The 12,087-nt window shown below is 46.4% G+C and overlaps 1 protein-coding gene across 1 annotated transcript; it reads right to left on the bottom strand.

Moving 5' to 3' along the window:
- Positions 1-934: 934 nt before the first annotated feature.
- POU2AF2 (POU class 2 homeobox associating factor 2) lies at positions 935-10,223 on the bottom strand. The gene is made up of 7 exons (XM_010115731.2): positions 10,113-10,223; positions 8,825-8,834; positions 8,482-8,577; positions 7,275-7,384; positions 3,010-3,052; positions 1,966-2,264; positions 935-1,336 (listed from the first exon to the last, which is right to left on the bottom strand). Exons 1-7 carry the CDS (start codon positions 10,221-10,223, stop codon positions 935-937), a joined length of 1,071 nt encoding a protein of 356 aa, XP_010114033.2.
- Between the last annotated feature and the right edge of the window lie 1,864 nt (positions 10,224-12,087).

Here is a 12,087-nt window from a genome sequence, read left to right as displayed (position 1 = left end):
GGGGCCCGGCCTGGCACTGGGACTTCGATACCTGACTGAAAAATCAGCCTTTTCCTAATTACAGCCCTAGCTGGGTACCTCTTGGTGAGAGGCTGGGAGCAGTCCGCCTTATACCCACTGACACAAGGCTTCGAGGCACATCACTTGTGTTGGTCTGGTGCAGGCAAGAGGGGGAACAGCTCTGCGTTTGCTTCAGGGCGAGAGGGAAATTGGGGAGGGTGTGTTTTGTGCACTGCAAGTGGGAGGGATGGTGAGGCTTCCTCGTGCACAGATCAGCAGGCAGGACAGTGCCTCAACAGTGCCTGCCGACACCCTGAGCTGCCTGCCAGGCTCTGGTGTTGCATGGTGACCTTCATTTGGTTGTAGTCTTCTGTACCGTAGGCTCAGATGTGCCATGCCTTTGCTACTGTGGCCATAACTGCTGCCCAAGACAATGGCATGTTCACAGCATCCTAGCATTAGGGTCATACATTTATGCTACTGCATAACCAGATGCCATTATACAGACTCTGTGCTATTAAGGAGGGCTTCCGCCAGCCTCTGCCTTGCTGCCCAGCCTTCCCAAATCTCTTTTGGTAACATCGCTCTGCAGATGTAGTTTAAGGATCAAAACAACCCATTTTTTCAGCATCTGAAAAAGAAGTACCCAAGATCCTTGTTTGCAGGAAAGGCCCATAGAGTGCAGATATTTCAGGCTGTGTGTTTTACTTGTAGCACAGTGGGACTGTGAGCAATGACTTTGATAAGGTGCTAGAAAGCACCACTATAAGCTAAATATGGTATATCCAAGCGATTGTATTTCTAAACAGAGTATAAAGCATTGCATGTTGCTAGCATCCTCTGTTTGAAGAACCGGATTTAGGAAAAAGCATACAAGTAATTAGTTTGCTTCAATAATGATTCATTTTTCTTTTCCTCCAGCTCTTATCTCTCATCAGTAAGTTCTCCGTCCTTCATAAGTCCCCCAGATGGAACTTCCATCCTCTTTTGCCCAGGCAGAGTTATCCTGAAGGGGCGGTGTCTCTGAGGACTGCTCTGGTGAGAGGTGGCTCATCCTTGGGGTAAGCTCGTTTGCCACAGTCATGAATGGTGAGAAGGAGTAGGGTGAGCTGGCAGCATAGCTGGCGGAGTAGTGGACATCTTCAAGAGGATGCAGAGGGTAGGGCTGGGCTCCGGGGATGGCTGGGGTCCAACCTGAGCTTTGATATGGGGAAACACCTCCAGACTCATGTGAGGAGAGGCAGCTGGCGCTAGCAGGCTGCTCTTGCAGAGGATCTGAGCACGCACCATCCGACTGGCTGAGACTGTCGGGTGAGGTCTGCTCCCAGGGCTCTCTCTGCATGGAGGCAGGGAGAGAAGGCAAGAAAGACCCTTAAGAATAAAAGCTTGACCTGGAAGCAATAGCTTATCTAGCTTGGCTCACCAAGCCGAGCTATCCCGAGAGCCTAGCTGGGAGCACTCACAACGGTTTCTGTTGCTCTGGAGCAGTATTTGGTGTTAAAACTGTTGAAAGGAAATATCCATAATGTCAATAGTGGGCAAGGTCTGGAATAGGCTCCTGGTGGGACTTACCAGCCCTGACCCTACAGGGCCCGGGAGCTCTGCCCCAGAGGTGTGAATGGAGCTGGTTCCTGGGAAGGGGCAGGGATAGAGATAGGCAACTGCCTGGAGCCAATAAAGGATGTTTCTAGAAACTTAAGGAGCTTAACGGAGTAGTTGTTTTGGGCAGAAGGAAAGGTTGATAATTTAGGAGCTGGTCTCCAATAGGAAGAAGGGACAATTAGATGGAGGATGGGAAAAAAGGGAAAAACAGTTCCCCCTCAGCCCTGCCCCATCTGCTGTGTCCTCTGCTGTGGCTGCCTCCTGTAACAGACACATTCCTCCCACACAAGTCCCCCTGACTTAACCCCAGCTTTGAAGTGGGTAATCTTTCATTGGGTGACTGAGAACCGTAGACTCACTCACTAGTAGAAAGTGCGCTGTGTCATTAGCGAAGGATGGCAGGAGAGGGTGCACAGAAGAAGGGCTGAAGAAGGAGCTGGTACCAGTTGTGAGAGGAGTAGCACGGTAATCCCCATATTGGTCGGTGAGGTATGGGTCCAGAAGTGCCGGGTAGCCCTGAGTGGTAGAGGAATCACACAAGAAGGGCTTGGACCCTAGAGGGGATGTGTAGACATCACTGACAAACTGCTTTGTGTTGTGGAAATCCAACTCAGTTGTGAAGGATCTCCTGACGCCGTAGTAACCAGTCATGGCAGGTGAGCCTGTGATGGTCAGAAAAAAGGGTTGGCTAAAGGGAAATCATAACAGCAGCAGCACTTGGGGAGCCACAGAGCTATGGGCACCTGTGCAGGTGCAAAGTAGAGCCCTTCTCTCTCTAGCATTGCTCAGGGCAGGAGTCAATCCTATCTTGAAATAGATGTGTCAGCCCAAGTGTTTTTAGCGCCTTGGACTGCCCCAATCCAGCTGATAACTGTCATCTGCAGCAAACTAAATGTATTTTGGGAAGCTTCAAGTATGAGGCCAGAAGGATGGAGGTTAGCTTTGGTAGCCTCTGCTTCTTCCTTCCTCCACTGCAGCTCCTGAGGAGGAGGAACCACCTGCCTCTGTTCCAGTCTCACTCTGCTTTCCTTGCCCAAGAGCTTAAGGGACAAAACAGGTCAGCTCCTGTTTTCATACTTTCTCTCTTCAGCTTCAGGGAAAACGGGAAGATGGAGAGGTAAAAAAGGAGGTTCTGTGTGGCACCTCTATCAGAAGAGGTGGGAACTGTTTTAATCACTTCTCTTTCCCCTCTTTGGGAACTTCATACAAGATTACAGGGGCCTTTCTTTTATTATTGCTGTTCCTGTTTTGACTCTTTCAGTTACTTTTCTCCTGGGCTCTCTCTGAGGGGCGGCCCTGCTCCAGTGCTCCTTTGCTCACTTCATGTCCTTTGGAGGAGAAGAGACAGGAGCAGTGTCGACTGTCCAACTTGCACTGAAGGTATTTATCAGTGGAGGAAAACCTCACCTGGCATTTGGACAAATGGTGACGGCGGTGTGTTGGTGCTGCCCTGCAAAAGATAAAGGCATGTTAAAAAATGTATTTTTAAAGCAAGGCAGCTCTCTAAGCACATAGTTTGGGAAGGTGTTGGCATAGTTCAGATGCACTATTTGAATCTTGGTGCTATGAGTATGAAGAGCTTAACTACAAGATTTCAAGCCTAGAGCCTCCAAGGTATTAGCAGATGTAGGCTAATAAGAGATTTTGAAGGTCTTGTGTAGAGTTGATAACAGTAGAAATATCAAGATAACTGGCTTCTTTCTCATGTGCTGCAGGGTCCCTTAACGCAGGCATAATGCTGAGCAGTCATTTTGGTGTTGGCAGAAAACAGGTCTCAATAAGCTGGTATCTTAAGTCCTTAAATGGTCAAAACAGGCAGATTCTGCACCGCCCGTGTTCTAGCCTAGCTCTCCTGTATTGCGTCTACCTGCTATAGAGCCACTTTAACTAGCCCCTCCTAGCAGAACAAGCAGGCTGTGTGTAGAAGGCAGCTGTTAGTAGCTCCTATTTGGATGCTACAGCAATACTGATAATAATAATCTCTTCTTGGTCCCTAGGAAAGGGAGAATTAGCCCTGAGTGACCCTGCTGCTCACGGTGTCTAATTCCTTACAAAGCATTGTGGCAGAGGCCTCTGCTCCTCTGGAGCAGAGCTCGTACATGGAATTTCATTGAGTTCTGTTTCCAGACCTCCAAACCCATAGAGCAGAAACAGTGTCCGCGCTGCATTTACCTCAGCTGTGCTGCTGCCCTGGCCAGTGATGATGACTTGCTATTTCCAGTTTGCATAGTGCAAACAGGAGGTTCCTGCCATAGCAAGCAACCAAATTTAGAGGTTTAGATTTGAATTAAATTTGCCAGTGCTAGGACTTCCTTTTACTGCTGAGGGAGGTTTGCAGCTGCTCCCTGCTCTTTCATGAAAATGAGCTCTGAGCCCACACAAGTCACACGGGCTGCAGGAGTGATAGGAGGTCTCAGGAAGGAGCCCTTTGGCTTGCAGGCAGATGAGAGTGTTCACATTTCAGGGTCAGGGCTGGGGCTTGCACTTGTCTTCAGCTGGGCCATTTTTCGCCACAGACCTCACCTGTCATAGCTGGTAAGGCACACTGCCCTGCAAATCTAAAGCCTCCACATGCAAATCTGGTCTCAGCAGACACCCCTCTCTCAGCATCCATGTCACTTTCGTAATACCTTCTCCTGCTTGAAGGTTTTTCACCACCACCTCCTCTGCCTGCCCATGGCCAGTGTATCCTGCAGCCAGCTCGTGTCCACATTCATTGAGGAGGAATCTCTTTGAAAGACCCGAGTCTTGACACTCCACTGGGAAGCAGTCTCGTACAGTTATTGGGCACCACCAATATTATTTTTGAGGAAAAATTTGAGTTTGCAGGTGCAAGTAGCACAGATGCTACCTACAGGGCAAAGGACTGCAGTGATGAGAGCTGAGATGCTTTGCTGGAAGGACATGAAGGTACCTGGGCACAGCTCCCAGCCTCTGGTATGGAGCACTTCAAATTAGCAGTGCATCTCAGTTCATCTTTGATCCTGCCTGTTTGACAGCCACTGAAACCATCTGACTGTGTCACAGGCAGCAGGTCCTCTTGCACACGCCTATGATGGATAGCCACAGAGTTGACATTAGCTGCAAGGGCTTTACCTGCCTTAGTTGAAATGCAAGAGCCTCTGCAGCAGCCCATCTTTGCCCTTCATCACAGCAGGCACCAGCATACTTGCAGGGACCCACATTTCACTTGCCTCCTGGCTCCTTATCAGGTGACAAATTGCTTGGCTTAATTTAAGCCCATTAGTTCATTTCCTCCCTGCACTGCTTCCTTTCAGTGCTGTGGGACTGGGGTAGCTGGATCTTCTGCAACACATCAGTGTGTCTGTTTAGCATCACTTGAGCCCGCAGCATATTCAGCTGTTGATAAGCTTGGTCTCAGCCTGCCTCGCACATGGACCCGGCAGAGATACTTCTTGGGGGTACTCCAGAGAGCTGTGTTCCTTCACTGCCTTGGTAAGCCAGGGGCATTGTTCAGCTACAAGGCTGCACTGGGGGAGTACATGTAAGATCTAGGTTAAAATAATTACCTGGTCCTGCACTGGAGACCTGTCGTGCCCTTTAACCATACTTTGGCTTCAGTCTATCTGTTCCCTGAGCCCAATCTCTAGTACAGCAGCTGAAGTAGTAAAAAATAATAATAAAAGCTAAGCTTAGTCTGGGCAGGGCACCTCACTGGTTTGCTGACAGCAAGTTTGTTGAGTGGTCTGTCCCTGGCCTCTGAGTGCTGCTGGATGTAGTACTTCATCTGTGTACCTACCAGTTACCCTGAGAAAAGAGGGTAATCCTTCTATCATGCACAGGGTAACTGCTAGTTCATGCCTGCACAGTGGATGAGCCAAAGGAAAAAATGTCAGAGCCTCCCTAAAGCCTGGGACCAAGCCTTTCTGCCCTGCAGTTGATGGGAAGTCAGAAGCCCAAATCGTGTGGTTTTCATCATGGTGCACACTAGTTTCCTATCATTTAATATATGCAGAGCCTGGCTACCATGAAATAGTTGCTGTTCTGCTGCCTCAGTACTAACAGCCCAGCATCTCATCCCTGAGGGTCAGTCACCTTTCCGTAGCAGCACAGATGATCTCCATAGACCTCCCCTTGCACAACAAAGGCTTACTGATTTTGGATCAAATATCATGTTCAAACAAAAGATGCAGCTAAATTACACTGCATCATAAATACACAGAGGTGTTCAGTTATCTGCCGTTTGCTTTGATTCTGGATTATATTATTTCAGATAAACAGAGCTACACTTACAGCTGTTCTTTTCATGATACGTTCGAGCAAATACGGATGTTTGCCCTGGACAATAATTTTTCAACTTATAGGGAATTAGCAACAGGGCTGATTTTGCATTAGGTAGACGCACAACTGCTAAGCTTTGGAATACAAAGCAAAGGGCAATAAAGCAAGCAGCAAGTGTTTTACAGTTCCTAGGGCTTTTGATTGCAGCCGTTGAAGCTGCCGCCTCCAGAAAGGGAGCAGGTAGAGCATAATAGTCATCAACCAGGATATGTTTTCTCAGTGAGTGCCAATGCAGCAGTTGCTTCCTGCTGCTCCCCAAAGCAGTTTTACCAAATGCCTGCCGGGTGGCAGCATATGTTTCCCAGTGACTGTCCATGGCTCAGGAGGTCTTCTGCCTTTCAGCAGTAGCTGAAGGTTCTGAAGAGATCTATGGCTAGATTTTGCTTTGGTGATACTCATGCTGTTTTTCTGCCTGTTTTGTTACACAAAGTTAACATGCATGAAAGTAACAGTGAGAAAAATACTTGCAAGTCTCTTTGAGGTCTCTTTGTTTTGCTAAAGGCAAGAAGCCTGAGGCAAATGGCTTGGGAGGAAAAGAGCATCAAAACTCCCAATATGTGTCTTCTGCTGCCAGTAATTCAGATCTCTGCTCTCACCCTTTCCTTCCAGGACACAGTTTCAGCAGCTTGACTGCATCTTCTCATCTGTTAGTGGCCCCATTGCTCCCAGTCAGCCTGGAAGTGAAGTGCTGCTGCTGAATAAAGGTGAGCTTGAGAGCACACAGGAAATGGCTTACTGTGCCAGTGGATGCCACGTGCTGGCACCTGCAATATGGTGGCCCTTCTAGGGACAGCATTGCTTTTCTGGCTAGTAATTGAGAAGAAAGAGTGTGGCATGCTGTAATTTGACTTGTGTTTCCTGTTGCCGTAGAACCACTTCAAAAAGAAATAATCTCTTACAAATTGATGCTTGGCCTCTTTCCAGGCCATAACATCACTGCATCTCCCCTGGCACTCTAGTATGCCAGAGGGAAGCTGGAAGGAGCACAACATTCAGGGAAGAACATCTATTTTTGTGGCACTGAGTTGTTCAAATGTAGCTAGTGAAAAAGGAAGTTGACTTGGAAAGGTGTCAAATGCAGAATGTGAAAGGAATGAGAAATTTAGCATTACTGGTTTGCTTAAAAAAAAAGGAAAAAAAAAGACTAATAAAAGATTAATCTCTCAAAGGTTCACTGATGTAAAAAAATTAAGAAGCCATCTGTGATTGTTTGGGGCAAACACTAGTGTTGCAAATGTTTTTGCTATTCCTTGTCAATGTTGGCAGTGCTCTGAACTCAACATAAATGCTCTTTGAACCAGATGGTTACATGACATGACTTTTCTGGTTAAAAAAAAAAAATGGGGAGAAGGGAGTGGCAAGTGACTTACACTGAGGCGGGAGCCACTGCTCTGCCCAGATCGTTTCTCAGCAAGTAGGTCTTTGACTGTGTGTTTCACTCGCACTCCTTGGTACACTCGTTTGCCAAAATCTGTAGGGACTGCAGGAGTGAAATGAGCATTAGAGGAGTTCAGTGAAAGCATAGAGCAGCTGAAAGAAGTTGTCAGAGAAGAATCAAATTCATTACCTCTGTACACCAAGTTAGGAAGGAAGCATGTAAGCCTACTATTGTTAATACAAAATCATCCCTTAGGAGCCCAAGAGCGAGGGCTGCTCATTTGCAGAGAAGAAAGACTGAGGTGCCTTACCCTGTATTTCAGCATTGGGTGCTATGTGGTTTCCATGCAGCTGCCTCTGTGCCAGATATGGCTGTTTGATGGTTTTTGGCTTTTGTTTTTCCAAAGGAGCTCTGAGGAATCCTGTATTTCCCCTTTGGGTCAGCAAAATTTGATTTAACTGTACAGCCTCTACTGCTTTCAGCAGAAGTGCTGTGGTTTAGCTCCTCCTTGCCCTTCTAGAGTTGCTGACCTTCAGCACATCACTCTGCGAGCTTTGATCTCAGTGCAGCAAAGGTGGAAATATCCTGTGTGGCTGGAGTGGCTCCTCTGAATGGTGTTGTGAATCACAGCGCAGATCTCAGGAAAGGAAAAGGAGCTGGCCACTCAGTCTGCTTTGTATCCACAGCAAATACAGACAGGTACTTGGGGACGCTGTTGCGTTATCAGAGTTATCGAGGAAGGCACAAAGAGGGGTACAGTGTCTCAGCCATGTCACCCAAGAGGCTGATGGCAGGCCTGGCTCCGTTTTCTTGACCAACCTGGAATACAGCAACCTGCCCATAGGGTCTGTGTGATTTTTGGCGTAAGGCATCCTTCCTCTTCCTCTGCCTGGATAAAGCTTTGCAAGATCTGCTTTGTGTACAGGAGTTATGGCACAAGTGAGGGCAGAGAGGTATGAGGTGCAATACCAGAGACAGCTTTTTTATCCGGGCAAGCAGGCTGTGCCTGAACAGAGAGCTCGCACCTGTGGGGCTAGGGAGGAATGTCCATATGGGCTTTTATTGAAATCTTCCAGAGAAGAACTGAACTTTGAAGCTAATCCCTTGGAAAACACACATCCGTGTTCTCCCAAGCAGATGCAAACAGCCATTCTACAGCTGATGTGTTTGATCTCTAAAATTGTGATTTATCTTTTTACTTTTCAGCTTTTCAGGATGTGAAAAGCTCCATTGGTTCCATTTATCACTTTCATTCGTGCAGTATTGTGTCCCCAGGTGCACATACACGTGGAGATCTTAAAATGGGAAGAGTGGAGGGTTTAAACAACACAGAATCTCAGTGCCGGCTCAAGGTTACCCCAAATGTTTTCTGTTGGGCCATAGCAGTAGCAATTTTGGACAACTGCAACTTGGTTTTGGTGTTTGAATACTAACCAGAGAGACTTCAGCCAGGACTGGGCACAAGGCAAACACATTGCGAGAGACAGTGCTCCAAAAAGTTTATAGTCATAATAGAGGTGAACGCTGAGTCTGCATACTGACCAGTGGCTATCTGTGGACAAGCCAGGACACAGCCAGAAATGGGTATCAACTTTTGCAGCTGAGAGGATTCTGTTTACTGAGGCCGGCTCTTTTCCGCAGCCCAAGGAAGAAATCTCCCCCCTTTAGTCCCTTTTCAGGGCTGTTTTTACTGAGAACAGCCAGAAGCACAGGTACCCAGTGTGCACCTGTAGCTGGGGCTGAAAAGCTGTGGCAGAGTGGGTATAATTGGCAGAAACAACTATGCTTTCTGCATTGGAAACTTCGCATCCTTTCATGACAGTTCCTTTAGAGATAACAGTGTTGCAATTTGATGGAAAAGTCGGAATGTTGAGCTCCATCATGGTCTGATACTTGTGGTAACTCATGCAGCTTTTGCTAGCTGCATCGAGTTGAAGACTTAGACCTTGATTCTGCACAGAACTTCTGGAGGAGGACTGAAGCCAAGGAGAGAGCTTTATATTTAATTTTCAGAATAGGCATATTTCTAAAATAGTATCACTGGAAAAGCCGTAGGCAGCTTTTATTCTTTTATTCTGCAGTCTGATATTGCCAAATCCTACAACCTCTTTGTATTAACTGACCTTGCTTCTCTGTGGCCATTTCTAGTACATATCTGATGCTCTGCACTTCTGAAGTCCTGTTTTCCTGACATCTTTACTATGGTATAAGGACATTAGAAAAACAGTTCCACACCTCCTTACTTTTACACATGGGTGCTGTGCTATTGTAGTTACTTCACTCATATACTCACAGTTATTCCTCTGCTCAACTTCTTTTAAAGCAAGCAATGTAATGAGTCTATCCTCTAACTCTGTTATTAATTTAGCAGTCCAGGCTCATGTAACTAAACCTCTTGTTTTCAGTAAGTTATTCAGCAGGATCTGATGCTGAGCTAGTAAAACTCTAGATAACTGTGCTGTTGGCAGCATTGGGGAAGGGAGTGCTGATTTAGGCACGAGTTTATATAATTTCCAAGTAAATTGAATCACATTTCACATCACTTCAATCTAACTGCCTTTTGGAAAAATATTGCGTTGTGAAGGAATATCAATTCAGTCTAGAGGAGGTGGAACATGCTAATAGATACTATTAAATTATTGGGACATTAAAGATGCTGCACATTGATTTTTTAGATAGTTCTTCTTCCTGGTTGGTTGGGGTTTTTTTGTTTTGTTTTGGTTTTTTTTTTTTTAATATGAGCCCAGGAATGGCACAACATGTTTTTCCCCCGATATTTCCATGAAGATTCATCTTTACGCTTGTGAAAAGTCAAGGTGCTGAAACTCACCTGTTTCCATTGTTGTTGCTGCTGACAAGTCCCAGCTCTCCGGTTCCGCAGGACTTTGGAGAAGGGCTGTCCGTCATGAGCTTCCCAGAGCAGAGTGAAGTCAGTGCTCATACTCCACTGGTCAAGTTCCAGCTGAGCCTGATGGAAATATGTTTTCTACAATTCAGTGATGTCTCCATGATATCTTGTTTGGGATTTGTTTAAATGCAAATCTCCTGATGTGTGTTTCATTCCAATTTGCATGGTCAGTGTAGATCATTCCCAAAGAGTCTCTTTCCTGTCTAAGATGACATTTCGTGGATGAAAACTGAGTTGAGGTTTACAGATGGAAAAATATTGGGATAAAATGAAAGGCTGTTAAGTCTTGCAGTGATGAGCAATCTCCTTACAGGTAAGGAACCTGGCTGGAAAAACAAGGCTTGGGCCAAGAGCATCTTCTCCTGTGTAAGTGTGAGGTACCCATGTGCTGTTCAAGATGCACACAGCAGGCCTTAGTAAGGGAGTAGTACTGTCTCTCTGGGACCCCACAGGCTACCTTGTGCATTACACAATTAAAACTGGATCTTTGGGCTCTGTGAACCCAGGAGGTTTTGCACGGCATGCACTAGCACCTGTAGGGAGAGGGGAAGGTGTGAGGTGCCAGGAGGGGAAACAGCAGCCAGGAAAGGACCTGTTCTTACACTGCTGCTGGACCTAGATTAAAGGGACCTTTGGCAAAGCCTGTTATAGCCATTCCTCTGTTCCCAGACTCCAAATGGTATTTCTGCAATACCTGAACCAAGAAGCAGAGTTAAGCCTTTAAGTTCTCCCTTAAGCACTGAAGCTTTTATCCTAGTTCTGAAACATATCCACATTTGCTGTAAGAGAGCTATTTTCCCTGCCACATGGCTAGCACAACATATCAATACGGTGAGGACAGGTGGTGGTGAGGCAAATGATCTCTGGAGCGTTTTGTGTACAAGCAGAGCGGGCTGGTGTGCAGCATTGCTGTGCTCATCTTACAAGAGCAGGACAAGACTGGCGCCAATACATTCCTCGTAATTAAATATTTCTCCTCTTGTGGAGTGTGCTGCCAGCTTGTGGGTCTATTAGGTCAGATCCATCCCTTTTTCTAATTCCGCGTGCTTTCCCCAGCAGTGGCCCAGAGATGAATTTAGCCTGTCATGTGAACTGCCTTCCTGGGGAAGGCTATTGGGTTTTTTTAAGTGTAATTATTCTTTTCCTTCAGAAGAAAAATAAATACAAAGAGCAGCAGCTGGCAAAGGCTGCATCTGCTCAGGCCATCGAGGCAAGAAGGGAAGGCAGAGCTGAAATAACATCCTGAATGATTCCCAATATTCTTAGTTTGCAGAATGACTTGGGTATTCTGCCTGCTCAGACTCGGGGCTCAGGACCAAGAGGATATCACACAGTCAAGCTCATGGAAGACTCGAGCTCCTGTGTACAGAGTCTTTCACCCTGTTACATAAGGCAAGTCTTATTTTGGCCCATCCATTCCTGGCCACCCCATCCTGGTACCCACAGGTGTCTCGGATTTGGCTGACAGGTAATAGAACAGGCAGGAAGCACCAGGCAGGTTGGGGAAGTGTGGGCAGATGTAAAGTCACAACAAAAGAGGCCTGTCTTTGCTTTGTCAAGCAATAGGCTTAGTTTGCCACCTGCCTCCTGGCAGGCTTCCCAGATAGTTTTGTCTCCTGTGAAGGGTGTTTATATACTTTGGTTAGGATATACAAGTTAAATTCCAGCCCCATTCAAGCTAATAGCTTTGCTCTGACTAGCTTGTCCAGGTGTGTTCTGTTCTGATTACAAAATAATTATGTTGAAAACAACAGAACCTGCAGAAAACAGAGAGAAAATAAAAATTCAGCCAGCCTTCTTTTAGATGCGATCCTTTTCTTACCTTACATTTAATTTGAAAAAGCATCAGACCCAGATTTTCTGTGTAATTTTGTCACTTTGAGCATGTACTTTCCAG

The sequence above is a fragment of the Chlamydotis macqueenii genome, chromosome 24 (assembly GCF_036417535.1).
Source record: "Chlamydotis macqueenii isolate bChlMac1 chromosome 24, bChlMac1.mat, whole genome shotgun sequence".
NCBI classification, from domain to species: Eukaryota; Metazoa; Chordata; class Aves; order Otidiformes; family Otididae; genus Chlamydotis; species Chlamydotis macqueenii.
This window is presented reverse-complemented; position numbering and strand designations above follow the sequence as displayed.

Excerpts from the sequence above, each read along its gene's own strand:
- POU2AF2 (XM_010115731.2), bottom strand. The coding sequence starts at position 10,223 with ATGAGCACTGACTTCACTCTGCTCTGGGAAGCTCATGACGGACAGCCC. Across the intron at positions 7,385-8,481 it reads ACATCCTGAAAAGCTGAAAA|TCCCTACAGATTTTGGCAAA; the intron begins GTAAAAAGATAA and ends TCACTCCTGCAG. Across the intron at positions 2,265-3,009 it reads ACCATTTGTCCAAATGCCAG|GCTCACCTGCCATGACTGGT; the intron begins GTGAGGTTTTCC and ends TGACCATCACAG.